Here is a 24296-nt window from a genome sequence, read left to right as displayed (position 1 = left end):
ACGCGAACCCTACACTTTGAACCCGGTTAAAAGCCTGAACTTTTGAAGGCTACTTCAAATGCTTATTTGTTTGAGGTTACAATTTTAGTAACCCAAGCCTACTCAGTAGACCCAGGCCTGCGTTAGGCCTACATAAAGACTATTACAGTCTACAAGTATAGGCCTTCACAACAAATCCTAATTTTGTAATTTTTCTAAATAGCATCATGCATTGGATGTACATTCATTGAGATTTAATGCTAAATGTTTTTGCACCTGTCGATGTGTCACTGCTGACACATCAACTGAACCCTAATCCAAACAGCAAATTCTAATAAACGTGCAAAGCAAATATATTAACCCCTCTTTAAATTTACTTGCTATTATATTTGTGGAGACTTTCACATATTTAGAGCCTATAAAACAGGCAACAAAGAAAATGGTAGGCCTAACTGACAAGAAATCAGGCGTGTCTATCCCAAAATAAAATACACCTATAGGCCTGCTGGTTATTTTTGCTCACTTTGCCAGTGCATTTCAAACTTACAAGTAGCCAAATTAATATCCTTTGGAAATGCAGGCTATAGCCTAGTTTGTCAAAGTGTAACATTTTGGAAAGTACAAATAAAAAGCTATATGGTCATACCCTATACCTGCAAAGAAAAGCATTGGAAATGCTAGTGACCAAAATAAAATGATGCAATAATGAACTTTGCTAAAGCCCCAAATTCAGAAAGAAGAAAAGTGACAGATCTATTGCAAAAAAAACAAACAGTTTATTTACATTTTGAACGTTGCCATCAAACAACCGTTCTACCCGTATCACTAAAACCTGGTTGTCACCCCTGCTTTATTGAAGAGGTTTAATTGTGCTGAAATGGAAGATAATGCATATAACCTATTTGAAAAGTCAAACGAGTTTGTCCAATGCGATATGAGCTACATAGGCTACAATCCAGTGTTAAACTTCATTCAAAATGTCCCTGAATTCTCATTTTATTAACAAACACATACACTCCATCACATACAAAAAAAAATGATATTTATATCTTATTAACTCAGAGAGACAAACAATTTAAAGCATTTAAATTTGAAACACGTCGATTTTTCGTTTTTTTTCTCAATTATTAGAACTATTCTATAAAAAAAAAGCAATATTTCAAGAGCCTCCAGCATTTCGTCGCTATAAATCATCTCTTTATCCACAGCCGTGTGCTTCAGGATGTGAGTTCATCCCCTGGCAGCCTATCCAAGTCTAGCAAGTGTCCTCTCAGTGTGTCGGAGTGCTCAGTTAAATGGTCCAGAAGGCGAATTTCATTACTGGGTGACAGTAACTTGCTGTATATTCCTGATAGATGGCAAGGTGTTCATTCCCTGTGGCGGGTACAGAGAGCCGTGGATGTCTGTGGGGCTGAGGGAGCCCGGTACCGGCAGAGGGCTGACCGAGCCCGGGTCGCTGTGCACCGATCCCCCGCTGCCGTCAGACTGACCCATTTTCTTCTTGATTAATTTCCTTTCCTTGGCTCTGCGGTTCTGAAACCAGATTTTTACCTGCAAGTGGAATAAAAATAAAATACATTTTTAGTTTGTTGGTCACTTGGTCGTTTCATCCCAGTGCTATAGGCCTATAACCTATAGATAGGCCTAAATAAAATAATAAATAGGCCTACCTGAACGTAAATTAGCCTAAATAAATAGGTAGACAGAGACAGATAGATAGATAAATAGATAGATAGATAGATAGATAGATAGATGTAATTTATGAATAATATATGATGACTTGTGTGTAAGGTTATTTCAAAATGTAAGTAGCCTAAATATCTTTATGTTTAATGCTTCATGGGATGAGCATGTATGTATTTTAAAATGTTAGGAAATATATTCATGAATACTGTATTCTGGGATAGGTTCATACTTCAAAATGTAGGCTATACTTATGGATAATAGATCCAGGGTTAACATAGGCTACATTTAAATATTTTCCAAGTCAAATTAATTTCTTTAGACTGCCATGAATGTAAATACATGGAGCCTCCTGCATATAAAAGTGTCCATTTTTGTATTTGACATTACATTTTCCTCATATATTGTATAGGTAGGCTACATATAGCCTGTGATTAAATTTTTTTTACATGTAGTTTCCATGAATACCAATGCATAACATACAGTAGGCTATACTGTATGTCATGTATGCAAATTTAGTCAATGTTTATGCATATGGGGTCAAAATGTCAGTGCTTTTATATATCAGGCATCAGTATTTTGGACCTACCTGTCTTTCCGACAGCCCCAGGTTGACCGCCAGTTCAGATTTCCTCCTGATCGTGATGTATCTGTTGAAATGAAACTCCTTCTCCAGCTCCAGTCTCTGATGGTCGGTGTACACCACTCTGTATTTCTCCTTCGTTCTCGTTTTACCTGTGAATGTCACAAAAACAGAAAAACACTTTACTTCAAAGGTCGTGGATGTGACAGAAATTCTTTATAGTTCCATTTCACCATGCAGGTCCATCTTTCATTCATGGACTTAATAACCATTATAACTCACAGGCCTGTTGTTGAATTGGAAATTTTACATCGATTTTTCTTCTATAACTTTGTTAAATGAGGAGGCTGCATGCCAAGACAAGCCTATCTGCAGAGCCGATCTTTATTAGCTGTGCCTTAAATCCACATCTCCACAGCTCGGTCTGCAGATACGCAAATTGAGCTTCTGATCCTGCTTTGATGACACTTGGAGCAAACTGTAGTACAGTGAATTTCAAATATGTGACCCAGACCCCCATTGACATGTTAAACTGAAACACACGACACACGGGCCTGCGAGGTAGGATACCAAGAGATGAAGTCTGAGAAATCATGTCACTCCCTATTCGATAAACACCTCCAGATAACATGCAGGTTATTTAGAAATGACTGGACCATATCGCTGGTTTTATAATATTATATATTAGTTTACACGACTGAATATTATCTTATTATTTTCATAAGCTTGAAAACAAATTAGATAATGAGGAATTAGGCTATGTCAAAATAAAAAGCTATGAGGATGATGTTTTGTTTTTATTTTGTTTCTTCAAAACGTATTCCTCAAACTAAGGTCAAATGCATTTAACGAATAATTTTAAATTGCTTATTGGCCTATATCATTTGAATTTATATTATATGGTATTTCTATTTTTGAAGATTTAATTTAGCTCATACTCTAAAGGCCTATGTAAGCCACGTTTGCGACATTTGCTGTGAAAAACGTCACTCTCTCCGGCAGTATAACTCTTGCAGAGGAAGAGAGAAGAGAGGTTGGTGCATATCAAAGTGAAGAGGTGTTGAAAGAAGGGGCCACCGCCTGGATATGACGGATAACCCTCCAAACCTGAAACAATGTCACGGGGAAGTCGACCTCACATCTTGTTTACAGGAGTCATGAAATTAACATTACAACTGCGCCTGGCGCCGATTCCTCACACCTTTTTTTTTTTTGTATTTCTACCACAGGAGCGCATAGAGAAGGCCGCGCTGAAGGGCCTGTAACCCCTTCAGTTATCAATATTATTATGAATGTCATCGGGACAGTCTGCCTTTCTGTTACTTCAAAAGTCATGTTTTCAAAAACCAGTTGCTGGAAGTTTTGGAAACTTTTTCAGCTTTTACCAAGTTGTTTACATTTTGTACTCCAGCAATAAATGAATGCTACATACCCCGTTTTTCTTCAGTAATATAAACCCAATAGGGAAACTTATTTCCAATGACATGGAACTATTTGAAGGTATCACAGTCTCGACTCATTAAAATGTCAGGGGAGAAAAGGGGAAAAACACTCTGCCCTTGTTGCATGCAAGGAAACATGAAGTGAGCATACAGGCCAATCAAATACAACCATGGAAGGAATATCATTTTGGCACAGTGTTTAAGATCTGTGACGAACTTACCGGTGGAAGACGACTGCACAGTTTTACTCATCCACTGGTATGAATTGCGCCTTTCTCTGTCAGGGGAAAGTTGTGCAACAGTAACATTCTCCGGTGGAGGTTGTAATACCGCTGATCCTGGAGGATGCATATGACTGTACTCAGACGAGCAGTAAGAAACTTGTCCAGGAGAAGAGTTGTTCATGGGCGTAGGAATAGTATTAGGGGGTCCCAGGCTGTATGCGCCCCAGTCCTCCCTTGGAGCGCCATATGTAGGTCCCCAACTCCCCGCAGACTGTGCGTGCGTATCCATGTTTGGCACATGATGGTATCCAGTAAAGTCGGGGTACTGTGGGGTAGAAACAAAATTCTGTGGAGGGAGATTGATGCTTGATCTTCTTACAGGCCCTTGGTGATACATGCCGCTTTCCTTATCCAGTAGGTATCCCACATACATGATTTGTACAAAACAAAATAAAATAGAAACAGCAAAGACAATAGTATTTCTTAAGGCGACATGGTTGCCCTGCAACTGTCTGTCTGCAACCGTAAAACAATCCTTATGCTGTGCTTGTGTAGTCCAGAGGTGTTCCCAAAGTGAATTGCGACGTAGTTCCAGACTTCATCCAGTCTCACATGATGTGGCTCCGTTGACAAGACAGTAAAGGTATACTAAGGTCTGCCTGACGTCAGCCAAGTCCTCAAGTCTTGAAGATTTGCATCCAAATGAGAGAGAAGCGATGCTGCCGGCCCAGCTGGCCCCTTGCGCCTGTCCTGCAGCGCGTCATCACCTGACAGTGGGCCTATCCTGAACATCTGAATTTTCCACTCCATGAATAAATTAACACCATAGCCTATCATCTGCACATGCTACATGAACCAGCAATAGGCCAAGGTAACACACCCACAAACACTTTTTTCACGCAAGGAAGGCCTGTGCGTAATTCTTTAATATTACGCGCCAGTTAGGGCTTCCCAAATTTACAAAACCATTTTTTTTCTTTATTATGCTGCTGCACAGATATTTAGGGCCTTTTACTGGTTAAACCCAATTACTTTTAACTGTGTTTTGTGGTAATAGGCTACTGATTTTAAAGAGAATAGGCATTGGAAATTATGTGTTGTGTATCAGTTCATATAACGTGTTTCTTCACTAAATCCAACACGAAACTCTTTTTCTGTGAGTTTTTAAATTGGCTCTTGAACCTGTTATTATGGGAATTCAACACAGTTCCCAACTTCGTTTGACGCTTACACCCCATCTTATTTGTTAAGATATTCACTTGCAAACGAGGTGCAAAGTATGAGAGACTTTTTCTCTAGGCAAGTCGGACCTTTCCATGTTCACACCTCAAGGTCGCACTTCACAGCTAATTCCGGTTAAAAGGAAACTCCTTGCATGAAGACAACCCCCTCCATGACAAAGCAGTCCCACCGCCTACACGTCAACACATAACTCACTGCTGTCGAGTGAAAATCCCTTAATTCCAATTTTAGGGATTTTATTTTGTTGATATTTGATGGGTTACATGGTTCCTTAAGTGTCACGAGCCTCAGTGACACAGCAGCCCATTTCAAAAGTCAGTGATTCGTTTCTAAAAACGCACGAGCGTCAAACTGAACACATAGACTTTTTTTTTTATTAGTTCCTGAAAAGCTGAGTTTGTTGAGAAGATTTTTTGAAGATTTCCATTTGACAGTAGGGATTTAGGCTACTAGACCTTGCAAACTGATTCACTATTTTACTTAGAAAAATGACTTTAGTTCATTCAGTTGATAAAACAACTGAATAGTGATCTGTCTGTAAATGTCAAAGGATTTTGTCTACCTCGCCAATGATTTTACAATGCAGCTTTTCTATCAAGAACGAAATTTTAGGCCTATTTGATAAGTCTGACCTGTTCAAACTTGTCTTTTTCTATAGGTCATTATGCCTGGATAAGGGACGCACTGGGTCATATAGAGGATGTTTTATCATTTGTTAAAGTCGTTGTTTTACGTTGAATGTTTTGCTTGATTTTTTCTTATTATTTCTTTTTAATTTGGCAGGTGTCCAAGGGCCTATTTATTAGAGCTGACTAATTGGTTTGCTAAGTCCAACACAAAGTCCTCTATGCTGATGGATCTCTCTGGAGCATCTGGTATATTGACCCGAAAATATTTATGTGACAGTGTAATCGAGTTATCTGCTGACAGCCCACGGCCAGCCAGCTCTCTACCAATGATTTGTACACAGTTGACTGTCCTGTCCTGGCTGTCCGTCGGCTGTCTCTACTCTGAAGTATTGCGTATGACCCGTTTCATTTCTTTGGACTGACTTTTTGGGTGGCTTTAGGAAGGACTTTGCATAGTGGTTAAGTGCTAAATTAAAGTTTAACTTAAAAAGAAAAGATTAACTTTGGCCTCCAGTGATCATCATATGGCATCATGATCACCAAGATAAATAATAATTAAAAAAAGAAGATATTTAGCCTACTGAAACGCATTAATCAGTCCCTTTCCCCTTAAAAGCCCATATTTCCATATAATTTACAACAGGTACTTAGGGTGATTTATGAATTCAGGTCATATAGCTAGATTTATGTCAGCCTAAAAAGGAGGGTAAACCGATTATAGGTGGGTTTACTACTACTACTTAAACTTTACTTCTACTACTTTATTAATACAACTGGAGAATTTCTATGTCAGAAGCATCACAAACAATGTACCAAACACACACAGGACACACACAAACCAAACCAGCACACACACATATGCACAACCATCCATGTCTAAGCAGACAGATCAGGCACAAATCCATTATGATCATTCCACAGTTTCATCTTACTGGAAACAAATGAACCTCAGTCTGTAATGTCCAGGATATTCTGAAATATATTTGCTCTCCTGCTGTACAATACATTTAGTTATTCAAAATAACATTCAGCAGCTGAACCGGTTCTTTGTAATTTGTCTGCTGTCATCCTCTTTTGACGGGCCTCACCCCTGACTTTGCACCGAGGAGAGGTTTGTCCTGTGTGTTATCTGTGTCACATACAGGAGGTAGACTGATGATTCAGGCTTACTGCTGCCCTCTTGTGGAAAGCTGCACGACTCCATTTACTGTCATCAAACTGAGTGTAAAACTCCCGCTGCTCGCTGACCGGGCCGCAGCCTGCAGAGGGCGGCGTCCACCAACTAACACAGTGAGCTTCACTACAGCTGTGGAGGATTTGGTAAGTATTTAGCAGCAATTTATTAAAACTCATTATAATAATATAATAACTCTATTATAATACATACCACAATATACACCACACTCAATGTTATAATATATTTCATATATTACACCCGCATGAAAAGTCACTATAATATTCAGTCCTATAGGGTCTTACAGTGTGCCTGAGGTAGTCATTATACCTGTCAACCTGAATTAATATAAGTCAAGTTATAGTTTTTATAGTTATTTATATCACACTTTATGGTATTTATGATCTGATATACATATATTTAAAAATTCCTACAGGTACTCATAATTTTACTGTGTTATACTATATACCATTTTATTGTGTTTTACAGTAGGCTAGTTCTTTTTTGTAAGGACTTGTAGTTTTCGGTTACAGATTACTTGATTGACTGACAGTAGGCAGTTCAATAGGGAAAACTGTGTAGAGACTAAACACAAAGTTTAAACGTTTCAATTCCCTCCATGAACAAGCCGCATATCTCCGCTAGATGGCGCTCTTGAGTCAGTTATGTGCATTTTCAGCCAGAGATTCAGTGAGGCAAACTACACCTTATAGCACTATTGATCATTAAAAAACAGTACAGTAATGTAATATATATATATGTATAACAAAATACTTAACAAGCCAACAATGTAATGACTGGCCAATAATGTAACAAGTAATTACATTCATGTAATAAGTAATTACATTATTGGCCAAAAAATTATTACATTATTGGTTCAAGACTGTATTACACCTGCTTTTTATTGCATTATTGGCTTAATTACATTTAGTTTTATCACATTATTGGCCTCTACATGCCTTCTGCTGGACAGAGTGAAGCAGAAAAAGTGTGTGAAACTGCAGGCTCACAATATATATCTTTAAAAGGCAAATACAAGTTAATTTAACTAAATATGCTCTTCCTGTGACCTGGGAAAGTTTGATATGTATGTATGTATGTATGTATGTATGTATGTATAGATAGATAGATAAATAGATACATACATACATACTGTACATACATACATACATACATACACACACACACACAGATGGTTAGATACATAGAAAAAAAAAAACTTCTATCTGGATTGACCACAGTTCCTGCCTCATAATCTGTGATGATACACAGATGTACAGCTCAATATACAATACACTGCAAAAGATTGACAAGGTGACTGTGATAGTATCCAGGTCTGGTTCAGGACTGAAAGCGCTGCTATAATACAATACTCATTTGGCAGTTGAAGTTCAGACAAATTGTATAACCCCCCCCCCCCCCCCCCCCCCCCCCCCCCCCCAAAAAAAAAAAAACCCCTCCATTCTACCATTCATTGTTAGCAGAGCAGAGCAGCCTCAGTCCAGACTGCACCTCGGACTCAAATCACACTTCTGGTTCTCTGGCTTCTTCAGGATCCTGCCCCATGAATCACTATATTGTTGGCCTTGTCCACCTTGGTACACTCACTTTTTTCAGCTTCCTAGACAATTTACTGAGTCTGGTCTTGCTTTTCTGCGGGAAGCTAGCTGATCCCCATGGAGAGAGCAGGACCTTTTGTCCAAAAACTGAGATCCTCTGATTGATTTGGGAAAGGCCCAGTCAGCATTTAATTCTGTATGAATGATTTGCTCAGTTTGAGCATGGGTGAAAATGACTCCTGGGACGGCAGTTTCAGACTATATGGTGAAGTGAAGTAAAATGCTAATTTGTGGCAAGTGTCTGACACACATATGGACTTTCTGAGGACATAAGAATGATGATTGGATTACTAAAATTAGCGTCTCTCATTTAAGTCAACAAATTTAACAAAACTCAGTTCTTGTCTTTACTTAAACAAACATGGTACAGATCTGTGTCAGTTAGCAATGCAAACAGACTGAAGCAGCCCAAGAATTTAGTTTGTTACGTAACTCCATAGCTGTTGTTGAAGTGGACACAGAGCTTCACTGTGGGAAAGAAGGTACAACACGACCTTCTGCTACTATTTTTAGAAAAATTGCCTGCATGGCTGATACACAGGCACTGGTCCTTATTTGTCATCTATAATGTAAAACACATGCATCTTAAAGTTGAAGCAGGATGCTGCAAACACAAGTCAGGTTCAAGTATTTTGATTATTTCATTCAGGAGATAACAGACAGAGATGTTGGCAAGATTGTGGAAAAACCATTCCATCTCACAAAGCACGCTACTATTGTTTTGACAATGCCTGAGAGTTAACATTTTTTTTTACAGCTTGGGGAGATGATTGTAAATGAGCTGCTGGAAAAGAAACGTGTGAAGGAAACTTTAGAAGTCAAAAACATTCATCTGTGAACAAAGAAGACACCATCGCTGAAGCCCCAAGATGAGGAACAATGGGAAAAGTGAAAGAAAAAAGGGATTTACACTGTAGCTGCATTTACACAGGAAGTTAAAATGAGATGTTTCACCCCACACATCTGACCTCAGTCTGTGCCACAACAAGGCAACAGATCTACAGCGTTGCACAAGTGTAAATCCAGCATGCGCACCGGACAAAAGCTGATTCACGATAAATCAGAACAGACAGAATTTGCTGGAAGTGATAAAACACAGCATGCTGAAAATGCGTGCTGTTGCTGATGCTCCAAGAATTTTAAACTCGCTTCAGGACTATTCTTGAAAATAAGAACTATAAAAAGGTTGCAATTTATTTTGGTTGAGCCATTCATGTGTTGTGCATTAGTGAGAGGAGATGAAGAGAGTTCAAATGTAATTTTTAGTGGATTTCTGAAAACCACATTCCACCAAAACAATAGAAAGCCTGTGTGTCAGTCTTAATTTGCATTTGACAAGCTGGCATGCCAGTGGGGAAAACACTACTCAACTCAAAGAGATATTGCACAATGTTTACTTTATTCATAGCATGTGTTTCTCCCCTGTCGTTCCCTATTTGTTTACCGATGGGCAAACTGAAAACAGGCTTATATCAGACAAAACCGATTGTTCTGATCATCTTCTGCTTCCACATATCCACATTTCACGGATATCACGAACTTCACATAACTTACAGCTGATGAATTCTCAGACTTCACATTGTTTCCGGAGAACTGTGACAGCAGCGTGTCAGCCATGCTTCATATTTTAATCAATGCCCATTCAAAGGAAAGCAGTGCAGTGAATCCAGCTCACCCGTTTGCCCCCATTGTTTATGTCTGTGGCGGGGCGGGGGGGATGCTCATACATCAGGAGGGCATGGGAAATATGCAGGGACCACATTGCCATAATTAATGTGAAGATGCTGGGGTTGTTTCTGAGCACAAATGCGTGTTTGTGGCGGGCTGTGGTGCTAATCCCAGTCTTATAATCTTCTGGATAGATATGGTGCAGCGTGGCTTCTGTTGAGCACCCCATGGCTGTTCTGCGGCTGTACCATGCTTGTGGCTCTGGTCGACCCCCTTTTAGTGGACTCAAATCCCGTCGATGAGCCCAAATGTGGGACATCAGAACTTCCTGTTGTTTGCTGCCACAAGCAGTTTGCAAATGTGTGGTGGTGGACTGGCACTCTGGCCTCGTCTGATCTGGTCTCGTCTGACTCCCCGTGCTGCATTGCCAACATTTGCAGTGGCCTTGTGTGGCTTCGGTTACCATTCATCATTCATGAATGAATGTGAAATCCCAGATTTTTTAAATTAATTTGCTGACTTTTTTTCACTGTGTCAAACAATGTAGTAGGTTTCAGAGGATGACTTATAGTAAAGCAGTTACTTTGGAATTTTACACGAATGATTCATGGCAACATGAAACGTTTATTTGAAATGTTTTGAAATTGTGCTTTTTCCTGATGCAGCACATTTAGATTTATTTCATTCATGATCACAGACATTCACATAACTCTGCAAGACAGTACAGCAACCTGTTGATGCATACTGGCGCTTGATTGTTTTCTCTCACCACCCTTTGCGCTACAGAGAGCTGTGAAGCCCACTATGGAGGAGTCTTTATTTAGCTGGATGTGTTGTTGGCTCGGTCTATTATACTTCCTTGCTTGTTAAAGGTGGAGTGAAGTTAACTCTTCTAAGGGGACAGTATCCGGCTCATTGTTCTGCATTTAGGTGAGAGGCGCGGATGTGGCCTACCCACCATTCACCTTCTTGGGCAGGGGTCTGGGAATAACATTGCGCGGCCATTATATGGGGAACCTTTTTTTGGGCATCATTGTACTGTATGGTCCATGGCCTCAAATCAGCACATGATAGGATTTCAAGCTGCGTAGCGTTCCGTTGGATTAAGGATGTGTTCTGGCACCGTTTCAGAGGGTCCTGAATGTGTTAATGCCTCTGTTTTAATGATTAATGGAGTGTTTTGCTGCAGTGGGCCGTGTTTGCTTTGGGACGGGGGATGTGGAAGTGGTCGAGGAGGGGAGGGGGTCCATTTTCATAAATACAATTGTTAAATGAAAGAAACAAAAACACACAGCGCGGTGGGTGAGAAGCTCAATGCAAACTGGATGTTTTTGAATATTATAGCTTCTCCAAACCTAAATCTTTTGTGCTGCAGGCGACCTTACTAACACAGAAGACTCTTTTGGGAAAGTCCTATACTGTTCTCGTTAGAGCAAAAGCACTTTACAATGTTTTATGCATTCCATCTTGACTCATATCCTCCTCTTGGCCCTTCTGATGACAGATTTATGCTGTTACGTTATACTAGTAATACTTCTGATCACAGAACAATAATGAGGACTTATATAGGTCATGGCATTGCACTTTACAGTATATGAGGCTCAGTGATGTGTATTTCCCACTTGGTGACTTGCTATTTATCATTATTAAGTGCCACCAGAATGTTTTTTTATCATTGTCTATTAAAAGTACAGTCATTGAGAATAAAAGTCTTTCTCCATCTCCAGCAACGAGCCAAAGAGTAAATTATACTAGAGTATAATAAGAGGTTTATAAGAGTAAATTGAGAGTAAATTATTGCCATTATGACAGTCAAAAATGTATGTTACTGAGCATTCACTAATTACTAAGTTACTAATATAGATTTTTCTTTTTGTTGCTTGGATATAGTGCCACATTTGATTTAAACGTGAAGAGAATTGGATTGATTGTTTTGAATAACCTCAGAAGTGCAGTTTTTGATTTTACCTGAACTCAATCTTTACCTTATGTCTTGCACATTATTGAATTAGTTTAAAGAGACTCTCAGCAGTGATACGGCTGCTTCAAGGCTCAGTCTGTCGTCTGTCCAGCCCCTCAGGAAAGGAGCAGGGCGGTCTTCATGCTTCTGTCTGTATGGAAAAGTACTGTGTAGGTGTAGATACACAAGCCTGTTGTGTTTGTTACCAAAAGAAAAAAAAAAAATGACAGTCACGATACCCTTCCCCCTTCCAACATCCTTCCCTTGTTTGTTTGCATCTCATATTCTGGAAATAGTCTGTATTGGAGGTGTCCTTTGTTGAGATGTCTAATATTTGGGCAGCGTTTCACAAAACAAGCGGCTCACCTTACCGTAAACACGGTGAATCCTGTGTGTGATGAGCGGAGACAGTCCGGGGCCAAACCTGTCCTGTGGCGTGTGCTCCCTCTGGACACGCCCTGTGCCAGTAACCAGGGGCAGCGAGGTCCCATAGGAAACCCTGTGTGTGGCGTCCTCCGGTCGTGACCAGGATGATTAAGAGTTCCTTCCTTTCCCGCTCTGTGGGGCATTGTCCCGGTGAACAGACAGGCTGCCGGCACCTCGTCCCGACAGGGAAGGGCGTCTCTCACAGCCCAAGGAGCAGCAGAAGAGCCGAATGTTGATGACACAGGGCCACATTCCAGTCTGAAGATACCATTTCATTTCAAGATTTGCTCATTTTAATGTTTATTTATGCCCTGACTGATTTCAATCATCTCAGTCATGATTTATTTCATTAGCAACATACTATCACATAGATGACCATTCATGAGGAGATTGTATGCATTTTAAAAAAGAAAATAAAATTAAATACACATGATTCTCATAAGCCCATGAGTCACCTTTCTCCAGACTCAATAAATGTACAGCAGGAAATGTTTTGTCTTACAGAGTGAAGCAATGTAGCTGCACATTGTTTTTTCCTGATTTAGGAAGGCAAGATGACCAAAAAGTAATCCAATGCACACAAAAATGTTCAAAGATCTGTGAGACTCTTTGTTGACCTTAAATCATTTTCAGCAACTTCTTTCCTCATACTTCGAAGTATGTACTTCAACCTCTAAGTACTTCAACCTGCCTAAATTCCTACAACATGGTTTTAACTCACATACTTTGAGCTGCAGAAACCTCTGCATTGCCTGGATAGAGATGTAACTGGGCTCAAATGAAAGCAAAGAACTCAAAGTTTCAAAGTTTCCAGTGATTCAGTCACATATTGAAGGTTAATGAAGGTCCTGAAATTGGGGTTTAAGTTATTTTTAGCTCTGGTGCTTGGTAGTGCGCTTGACTAGAGCAAATACATATTCTTCATGCAAGATTATTGAACAATTATGACTCTAGACTGCAAGTAATGTATAAATATATAGATCTTTATTCATTCATTTACTTCATATGCTCGGTTAACAGTGTTGGGGAACATTACTTTCAGTAAAATAACTTGTTACAAACAAAAAACAAATCTTGGAAGATGGCTTGGACTCTTGCAGGTGTTATTAGTCACTGTTCTGTATAAATACAATACATTGCAAATATATTTCTCTTTGCATTCAAATTGAGGCCTTTGCATATTATTGTTGATAGCAGTAGCCAACATGACAGAACAAACCATTCAAATGAAGCAGGAAAGTTAAGATGTAGTGAACATAATAAAGCATGAAACTGATGATAGGCTGGCAATAAACAATACAACATAATACTGTAAAAGTAACAACCGACTTATTTGAAAAAGTACGTAAGGTATTGAATTACATTAATCAAAAGACTAGTGTTAAATTACTCATAAAATAAAATCTGAGTACTTTGTAATGTGTGACCCCCAACACTGCTGGTTAATAATATACATTTAGAATACAAAAATTATATTTGATATAAAGTATCAGTGCATTATCATTTCCCCTCCACAAAAAATAAACAAAAAACAATTGGTCCACACAACAAAACATCATTTGGCAACATTTAGGGGTTTAGAGGCAGGGTTCAAAATACCCACTTTATAGTTGACTGACAAAACTTCATTTTCATTTAGTGGTCAAAAAGCACGAGCTAGCCACACTCCTACAGGGTATGTGTCTGATAACACAAGCTGGACTATTAGCTGGTGAAGTAAATAAAGGTTTGGTCCACAGTACATCCAATAGATTCTGTATTACAAATAAAATGCTCACCTTTTAAAAAATAATGACAGATTGTACATATGTTAACACAGATAATATAAGTTACAGTGACCAGTATATAGTGACCAGCCTGGTGCTAACTTCATACACATGTAGAGTTTCTGTAGCCTGCCCTGCAAGCTCTAGTAACAATCAGCACAAGACAAAGGACGGAGTATTTCCTTATACACACTTCTGCAAAGGCAGATTCCCTCAGCTTTACTATGTCATTATAGTGTATACAGCAGCGTAAACAGCATATAAATCTGGAATGAAATGCTGGAATATTACATGTTGATATCAGGAGGAGGGAGCTGGTAAATCCTTTGGTTAACATTTCAGTATGAATCAGCGGAACCGGATTATTAAGTGACAATGTTTACAATCTAAATAAATACGCAAAGTTTATTTTACTAGTGCTTTTGAAGACAGTTCCTATGAAGTTGTATTCTAATCTTCATGTTTCTAATTAGCTTTGTACACAAGAAAATAAACATAGCCATGTGGCTCTCTGGTAGCCTCTCACTTCCCCACTTTTTTTTTTTGCCCTAACAAAAATACACAGCGTTTGGGTTTCTTCAATAACGGGACGAGATCAGGGCAGGAGGAGGAATCTAAATATAACTCATTCATTTAAAATGCAATTCACGGTCGAGATGTAGTGTTGAATCCAAAGCAGTCTGGTCTAACTCTCAGCTCTGCCCCGTTCCCTCCATTAACCTGGGATTTTCCAGACTGACTCTAACCTGGGTGGTTTAGAAAAGACCAATCCACCACTAGATAACTGAGTATCTCTCTCCTCTGTCACTCTAGATCAACCTGAGTTAGTGTAGCTAATATTTCATGTTAATGGGGAATACAGGAGAAATGACTTCTCAAATAAGAAACCTATTTCCAATGCACATCCTTAATTAATAGCCACCATCATATTATTATCTGTCTGCCTGGTGCTTTAAAAAAAACAACTGAACTTTAGCTGACATTCATGCGGATGGCATTGTATCCACATTATAAAAAGAACATCTCTTTAGCCTTATATAGGTAATTAATAAGAATAATTAAAAAAGGATAAAATAACAAATTACTTTCCAGTTTTCAACTTTTTAAAATACTAATACAGATATAAAATAGTCTCAATATAAACAAGAAAAGCCTCAGTTATCCTGTCTCCTTTCTTCCCCGGATGGTCCTCATGGTAACACATACTTCATTTATGCTCCCACTTCCCACTCCACTTCCTTTATAAGTATTGTATTTTGTGTAAAATCTGTATTGTAGTTGGAATCATTGTGCTTTGTTTGTTTTCACAGTAGATCAAAGAAATACCTGAGCCTGTCTTTAGCTGTTTGAGATATCACAGTGGATGTGGAAAGGACCAGCAGCATTAATGTGGGGCTCCGAGTCTGAAAACCGGAGAGGAATGGACAGTCTGACCAGAGGTTTCGTTTTTCTGCACAGGAGGCTTATGGGAAGTTGGCAGATGCAAGTTAAGAGAGGAGCAGATGCAAAGAGAGGCATCTCACAGTGTCCTTTCTAAACAAAGCCACAATTGAACAGAGCATCTCACATGTTTGTCTCTCAAACCTTGGCAAAGAACAAAGCTATGTTAAAGAGGAGGAAGGCAGGGCATTTTATGGTTTACTGTGAAGTCCAGAGATGGAGTCAAAAGAGAGGAGAACAAAGCAGAGGCCTTGAGGCTATCAGTCAGATTCTCCGGGGCCTGAGGTGGTAGGGGGGCTACACAGGTGGGGTGGAGTAGCGCACCACATAGTTGTAGTCAGGCGGCGGGCTGTGACACTCCAGACCGGCGTCCAGGGCCGAGTCGTCCAGGGCCGGGTCGTCCAGGCTGAAGTCCAGAGACGGGACGGTCGGTGGGTACTTCTCCTTCTCTCCCTCAGTCAGCACAGACTCCTTGCTCTTGCTCACTGCCTTCATCCTAAAAACACAGAGGCAACATGTATGGTTCATAAATGTAAATAAAACAATGAAACATCACTATTCTAACTGATAGGATGTTCAGTCGACACCCTGACCAAGAAAAGCTCCAGATCATAGCTGACACAGGACAACAAACACAGGACTCATATTCTCTTTAGCTCTTTCTCACAATGCGTTCTTGTGAATACTTGTGTCCTCCATGACAAGTTTGACATAATATCTAAGGGCCGAGGTACGATTCCAAAACAAAAGAACACGAGGATGGATTAAGAAACCAGAAGTTCGGAGGGTAACTTCGCCGTCGAGAACCAATGGGAAGCCCTGAGATTAATTGCAAGAACAACACATCATATCCAAACAGCGCAGCAGTGTACAGTACACAGCCGGCTGAAATAGATGGGGAAATGAACAGCTGTGCGTCTTAATTGATGGCGCGCGACATCAAGCACATCTCCAACTGTAAGCATGCTTTCATGAGAAGTTCATTCTCTCCAAGACAACTTGGGAAGATCGTTCTCCCCAAGGACACGAATACTGACTTGGCATTCTTGGATTTAAGAAATATGTCTTGTGAAGTTATTGGATCAGACAAACCTCCTTTCCCCATTCATATATGATGCAATCAATCATCCTGAGCTTTTCTGCTTCACTTGTTGCTCAGAATATGAGTAATTGCCGCCTATTGTCTTTGAAGGGTTGCTATGGGTTTCCACAGCTCCTCTCCCAAGGCCAAAGGGTCAGCGCCCAGTGGGGGTAAATGACAGAGCTGTAGTGGAATGCCGATCTTGATGAATAACTACCTGGTAAACTAGGCATCAAAAATAGTTAACAATAGTGTAGTGTCGCCTTGCCAATACCAAGAAAATATTAGGTCCGTTTTTTTTTCGGGAAAAACAACATTCTCAGCAACAGGAAACAAAATGAGACCCAGGGCAAAAGATCTATTTAAATGTTTCCTAACAGCAGTGCTTTCCTACATGATCAACCGCAACAATGCTGAGGCAACTCCCTGGGCAATATTGTTCATTCAGCAAAAAGTTCCCTTGTGTGTTACTGGCAAAGAGAAGCCTGGCTAGAGGAGCGGTGCAAGTTGGGGAAGCACCAGGTGCAGCACAAAAAGAGGGTAGCATTGTAGCTAACTGGGGAGGCCCTTGTAAAGCCTCATAAGTTCAAAGGTGGCAGTGATTGAACGGTTGCCCAGCAAGGGTGCCCTCCCCTCAATATATAGATCATTCTCTGCATGCCTGGGCTGATCCTTTTTCCCATAGCAGAGGCCCTGATAACACGGGCAGGGCTGTGCTGACTCTTCTCTGCCCAAAGGTTTGTATTGTGTACATAAAGAGATTGGGATGAAGCACATGGGGAACTGAGTTTGGTGTGTATGTGTGTGACCTTATATCAACTGGGGTGCTCCAAAAAGTGATCCTAACCACGCTAAGAGGCCAGTCTTCTAAGTTACTCCCTCAGCAGTTATTCACATGTTCTTTTTTTCCTAGTTTATGACAGTTTTTTTGTCCTAGTCATTGTAACAAGAGGATTGCTCTTTCTAAATTTGGGGCACAGATGGAGATTTGCTCTGGGACTGTTTATTCTATTGCTATTCTTTTTTCAAACATTTTAAGTGGAAACCAGAATACTTTAAAGAAGTGTCAGAGTCACTTATGTGCAGGGCACAGCAGCATAATGCCATGAGGTTTAAAGTGTAATTACTGAGTCCAGGGGTATGACCCTGCAAATTAACCCTGCCACTGTCTGCAGTAAACTTAATATGTAAGCCCTAAGTCACCTACAGAGAGCTGCCTAAGAAACGGGACTTTGACTTTGATGTCTTTACAGGCCTCAAATAACCCTTGGACTTATACTTGCTTAAAGTGAAGACAGTATTGTCCTTTTCTTCAATGTCAACTTTCATGGCTTAGTAAGATGCACAGTGTTTTAGAGCCGTAGGCCTATCACACCCTTTGTTCTTATTTATGTCTATTCATTATCTAGCATTGGATTATGGCAGACAACAGTGTAATAGATTAGGCACAGCCATGACTCATAAGCTAAAACAGTTTGAGAGGCATCTCAATCAGGACAAACAGCCTTTTGGTAAAAACAAAGGAGTTTTAGTGTGTGCTCTTAAAACCTCAAGTGACGCTTCCACTCTGCTTTTGTGCTCAGTCCTTTGGCTTGTCACCTTGGGGCTTTATCCCTCCCACTTCCCCTTTGTGCCACTGTCTCTCTTGCATGGTTTCTTCTGACAAAAGGGAAAACTAGCCATTGATGTGTTTTTTTAGGTGAAAGGGACTTTGTGCATGTGCTTGAGCGCGTGTGTGCATGTGTGTGAGTGTATGACAGCTATAACGTCTACATTCCAGCACAGTGGGTGGGTTTCCAGGCAGGCATTTTGCAGTCTCTTCCAGTGTATGAGTGTGTGTGTGTGTATGTGTGTGTTGATGTATCACTTGCAGGGCTTATGGAGGGATATCATGTTGTGTAATGTACGTACGCCAGAGCCATGATGCTGAGGGGTCGGCCTGCCAACGACTCCAAACGCTTCAGAGTCTTCATATCGTCAGAGGAAAGGCCCATCCCACTGTCTGACTGACCGCCCTGTTGGGAGGAGGGAGAGAGAGAGAGAGAGAGCGAGAGAGGGGAGAGAGAGAAGACAAATAATTAAAGCCACCATAAGCCATCAGTCCCTCCTCATTATCTTTGGTGAGCAAGTAACAGATATCTTAAGTACAAAAAAATTCTAAAAATCCACCCCAAATCAAAATTCATGCTATATCCTCTCATACGGTTCTATCGGTATTGGTATATTTGTGAACAAAACAACTATGAATAACATGATTTCTGGTGTTCCCTTGAACTGTTAAATGTCTGTCACCGAACTAATTGGTCTGTTTAGGAAAGTCAGAGCGTAGATTGAGTGTCTGTTTTTGTTTTAGTTTAATGTTCTGAGTGTGACCGAAGAATCAGGATGAATAACTCACCCCATGGTTCTCATTTGTCCCGTTCTCCATGGTAACCTCGTCAAAGGTTTTCACACTAGCAGGACGGATTTTGATGTTCCTGGCAAGAAAATATTTCCAGGGTATTACTCCAAAACAGCCAAAATGTTCTCTTAAGAAAATCCTATGATTACACTGGTGCCAAGAGGCGAAGTTCAAAAACAGAACCGCAGGAACCTAATCATTTAGTTCAACAATGCACAGCATCTATGACATTGTTCTTTGAAAACACACCTTGTTTACTTTGCTTTTCAACACCGAAAGACTAAAAAGGCCGCTTAACGGATAACTGTCATTACTGCTTTTCAACACCTTCTCAATAAACACACTTGTAGGACCTGTGAAAATCCAAGAGCTCCACAAATATTATTATAAGTGGACATAAATCTTGAAGCAGGCTCAGTGGTTTTCAGGGGAAATTCCTTGCGGGGGCCACGATGCTATGAGCTCTCTGGCCATCGAGCTGCCATGTGTGTATTTCTTATCACTGGCCAATCAGGCCTCTCATTGTCCTCAAGTCAGACCCAAATGGTCTCCTAGTAGAGTTTGGTCTGGGCGCCACATGAACTACATGCTAAGGGAATGTAAATTGTTTTTGATATTGTTCAGTGTAAAGTGGGAAAATGACTTAGACATTATCTTAGCAAAATAGACTCAGTGCTGTTAGCCTTTAGTCAAGTCAAGCCAAGTCAAAGTTTATTATAGCCCGATATAACAAAATATGTCTCAAAGGGCTGTACCTAAAATAAAACAATAATGAGCAACATTAGCAAAATAAACAAAATATTTGAAATATTTAAAAATATAAAAAGTGAGGTAAAATACAACAATACACAATATGCACATACAACTCCTGTACATTCATACCTGGATACAGATACAGCCTTTAATTGTTTGAAGAAAGATTTACATGTCTTCAAGCTAATGTGATTGTTTTTCTTTGAATCTCATACCGAGTTCATAGGCTAGCGCAACAGATTTATGAAAAGGACAAAAATCAACTCAACAGCAGTGGAAAGAATAGATAAAATAGCAAAGCCTGTGCAAGTATGCAAGTATTCATGCAAACTAAAGTCACTGCAGCATGCTGCTCTCACCAGGTGCTCCCTGAGTCGCGGTGGGAGACGGGTCGTGTGGGCGTCTCCTCTGACGGCACGGTGGTGGACGGGTCTCCCACCTTAGCCAGCAGCGCTGTGTTGATGGGTATGTAATGCTTCCCCTCCTGCATCAACCGAAAAACAGAAGAGCATCTAAGAGTACAGGCTTACGCTAGCATGATGCAAATTATATGTGATGAAGTTGAGAGGCTTAGGGAGACTCATGGGCGATGCTGTCTGTATGCTACACAAACATCCAGCACCCACAGGCCGCGGCAAGCAGCCAAAGAAACTAAGGTCACGCCTAATAAATTCAATACGGAATGCACAGGCTCAGCTGGGGCGAGGAGACGATGTTGCCGGAGACAACACTGCTGACACAGCCTGAGACCAACCGCCCTGCACTGTGACAGAGCTATATTAATGGAGAGTTAAAATCTTCCACTGCTCATTCGGCTCAGTCTGGATTGTTTCCCATGAGGATAGCTTTCACAGAGTCATTTGTAACGCTACATGCTGTAGTTTTATGTGATGTGATGTCTGGCCGTGCCTTTATCTCCTATTACTTCACTGCAGAATCTGCCATGCTAATGTAATTCCTTTGTTCGCGTGCCTGTCCGTCTGTCTGCAGTAATGTACTATCTGGACGAGAGCCTATTCTCTTTAGGAGCTGGAAGTGGGAGCATGACTACGGGCATCCTTTACCTCCTCATGACTGAAAATGCTCTGTTCTTGTTGGGGATATGGCCAATTTTCTATCATCAGAGATAGTTGATGCTAAGCTCCCTTCTTTCAACTTCCATACTTCTTTCTCAGTAACACCTTGTTCTTTTACCACAAAAGGACTCCTCTCTTCATCTGAAATATGGGGAAAGCTCCCTGGTGTCTTTAGATTTTTTTTTTTTACTCTCATTGCCTCATTGATTTATATATGGTCATCTTTTATTTTGTGCTTCAGGGAGGTAATGATGAGCGCTTCAAAAACATTGTTCATATTTATGTGAATGGAGGATTAGATCATGTCAGGAGGAAAAAGAATATTTCATTTCAGTTCACAAGTTTCGCATAATAAACTGGAGAATACTATGAAATATTGGCATTTTTCCTGCAGTGCATATTTGTCGACCTAATTAGAATAAATGGCTGGCGAGGCTCAGGACTTTCTCACACCCTTAAAAAATCTACAAACTTGCAACAATTTGTAATATTACACAGTTTTTCTAGCAGAAAATGTGATATTGCGTCACACTAATAATAACTTTGTTTTTCCAGGGGTTTTCGAGTGTGGTTCCTCTTATGAGGCTGATGGTGCCATTTCAAAGGGAGCCAAGTGGTTGTGTTGAGTGTGACTTCCCCTCCCGGTCACTAAGCACCCCCCCGGGCTCCATGCTGCTTCGCATCTTCTTCAGGCTGCAGGACTCAACTCGGAGACACTGCTTCCTGAATGTTCGCAATGTGTGTGAGTCACCATCCGGAACCAGTGACTAATATTGTTAAAAGAGTTTTGGAGGCGTTCTGGTCAGTGGTCAGTGGTCTAAGCCGCATACCATGTAACCGGGACGTCCTGGGTTCGAATCCGGCCTTTGTCGCATATAATCCTCCCTCTCCCCAAGGCATGACTTTCCGGTCTCTCTTCACTATGCACTATCTAATAAAGGCAAAAATGCCCAAAAATAAGTGTTCTGTAAAGGCAAAAATGCCAAAGAAATAATCTAAAAAAAAAAAGTGTTTTGTAAAGTCACAATATGGTTGCAGTCCCAAGGTATGTGGGGGCTTAGGTTTGGGTTTTTTGCCAAATCGACACCCATAGTTGTGTTTTCTGAAGAATATATTTCCCTTAAATCTGGTTATGTTACCAGCCTTGGATCTGCAGGTTTAGTTCGTGCCAAAGCTCAAGTGCTTTTGATATTAAACCCTCATTCTTGCTTTTGTTGAAATAAACCCAGGCTAAACACCACACTGATTCAATCACATCATTTTCCACTTGACAATAACCACATGGAAAGGATCAAGGCTGGATTATGTAACACACAGTGTATATACAGTTCTCATTGTCTTTACTGTCCAGTAGTGATTTTTCTGTCATACCTGTTGCACACTGGCCTGAAGCAAGTCTCCCAGCCTCTCCACCAGCTCAGTGAAGGTCGGCCGCTCCAGTGGCTCCCCCTGCCAGCAGTCCAACATGGTCTGATATCTAAGAGCAGAGAACACAACACTGAACTGACATCGCTCCATAGACACACACAGGCCATCTGCATAGTTGATGGGTACTCTTAATGCTGATAGCATTACAAAATTCTTAATTTTTACTGTGTGTTGATGGAAATACGTATAAGCTGACATGGCTAACATTTTGACAGGCAAACAAAACAAAATAGATGTTTATATTTGGTTTACTGATGATCTAAACTATGAGGTTTGGATGGGGATTTTTGAGCAACTCCATTTATGTATTATTTCCATTTTTTTTCTCACTTTTCCATGTGTTTCTATAGCTCCGTACACATAGAGCGTACTGGACAACCATATATTAGAGGTGCTATAAATGCCAACAAAGGAAAATGAAATTAAAACAAAAAACAAAACAAAACAAAACAAAAATATGTATATTTAGGTTGGTATATTGCAAAACACAACTGAATTGATGGAAAACCATTCAGCACCTCGCCACTGAGAGGGAAAACTATCCTCAGAGTTCGGAGTACTTTGTCTAGCAGTAACTTCTTGGGTCAGTGGGCTGTTTCAATAAACAGTCCTCTACATGTGGAGACTGGCACACAGGTGACCTACAGTATATGTGGTCCTCCTCTAAATCGACTGTCATCTAGAGTATTCCTATACATCCTGTTCTCTATTTTCCACTGATCCCGAGCCTCTGGGGCTGTATCTGATTCCCTCCTGGTCTCGGTGTGAAGACTAGAAGTGCATGCAAACCCCCTTCAGGAGTCTGACAAGCTGTCAGCGTCTCTGCCCATATGGGAAGACTCAGAGCATTTATGTGAGTTTCCATCGCAATGGCCTGTCTCATTCCGTGGAGGAATTTAGAAACGGAGCACTGTGGCTGCTGTTTAAATCAACTTCTCAGCATGTTAATGATTGGGACCCCGTCAATGATGGATCCTGATCCCGTTTCTGCCACCGCAAGCCCACCTTCTCCCCCATAAATCCAAAGTTTTATGTAAATAAAGCCAGGTGCCCATTAACCCCATTGTGTTTCCCTTATTGGCACCAGATTTAGTTAATCTCAGGTTTTGAGAAAATCGCCATGAAGAGCAGATGGTCTGTTGCTGCTGTATTGACTTCCCTCCCTCTCCATCTGTGTTTGTGTTCAGGGCACCTAGGCCTCAGCTGAGGAGGCTCTGGTCCTCTCCATGTCGTCAGGTCCGGCTGGTGGACGCCGATCGGCTGCGATTCCCATGTTAATGAGTATAAACTTGGCCAGGTGGCAGCGCTCCGAACAGTGACAGGATGTCGAGAGCATGATCACAGCCACCACACATATCATCGAGGGGGGATGTAGACACATTGTATGATTGCACAATTTAAACCACACTTCCTGTCTGCTCTATAATGAGAATAAATCGCCCTCTCCCACATGTTTCGGGCCTTCAGACAGCATGGTGTTGCTGTGGGACCATTGTGGGTGTAAGATTCCTTAGTGCTGCAGTACTTGTGTCCGGTTGGGCAAGTGTGCTGGGTTGGGAAGTGAGGCATCTGATTTTTTTTTGTACTCCTGTTTCTCGAGAAGCATCCTCCAAATTCCTCTGAAATTCATCAGGCCAGATGGCTGTAAAGCCACTGGGGATGTTCCAAACAGGCAACGGGTCAAACTACTGATGAATCAGTGCTGCAGTGGCACAAATTTAT

The 24296-nt window shown here is 40.7% G+C and overlaps 2 protein-coding genes across 2 annotated transcripts in view; both read right to left on the bottom strand.

Annotated features, from left to right (window-relative positions):
* Positions 1-1296: 1296 nt before the first annotated feature.
* Positions 1297-4344, bottom strand: cdx4 (caudal type homeobox 4). The gene is made up of 3 exons (XM_071539474.1): positions 3909-4344; positions 2252-2397; positions 1297-1530 (listed from the first exon to the last, which is right to left on the bottom strand). The coding sequence occupies exons 1-3, from the start codon at positions 4342-4344 to the stop codon at positions 1297-1299; spliced, it is 816 nt and encodes a 271-aa protein (XP_071395575.1).
* A 9273-nt stretch (positions 4345-13617) lies between these two features.
* Positions 13618-24296, bottom strand: part of kdrl (kinase insert domain receptor like) — a 47556-nt gene continuing 36877 nt past the window's right edge. The window contains exons 26-30 of the mRNA XM_071539388.1: positions 22518-22623; positions 20430-20554; positions 19315-19393; positions 18828-18931; positions 13618-16331 (exon numbers count right to left, since the gene is read on the bottom strand). Of these exons, the coding sequence (XP_071395489.1) occupies positions 16133-16331; positions 18828-18931; positions 19315-19393; positions 20430-20554; positions 22518-22623 (613 nt within the window). The 3' untranslated portion in view covers positions 13618-16132. The remainder of the gene's footprint in view (positions 16332-18827; positions 18932-19314; positions 19394-20429; positions 20555-22517; positions 22624-24296) is intronic.

The sequence above is a fragment of the Centroberyx affinis genome, unplaced genomic scaffold (genome assembly GCF_046629955.1).
Source record: "Centroberyx affinis isolate AG114_WGS23_722 - 3 ecotype Tasmania unplaced genomic scaffold, CSIRO-AGI_Caff_v1 ptg003460l_1, whole genome shotgun sequence".
Taxonomy (NCBI): domain Eukaryota; kingdom Metazoa; phylum Chordata; class Actinopteri; order Beryciformes; family Berycidae; genus Centroberyx; species Centroberyx affinis.
This window is presented reverse-complemented; position numbering and strand designations above follow the sequence as displayed.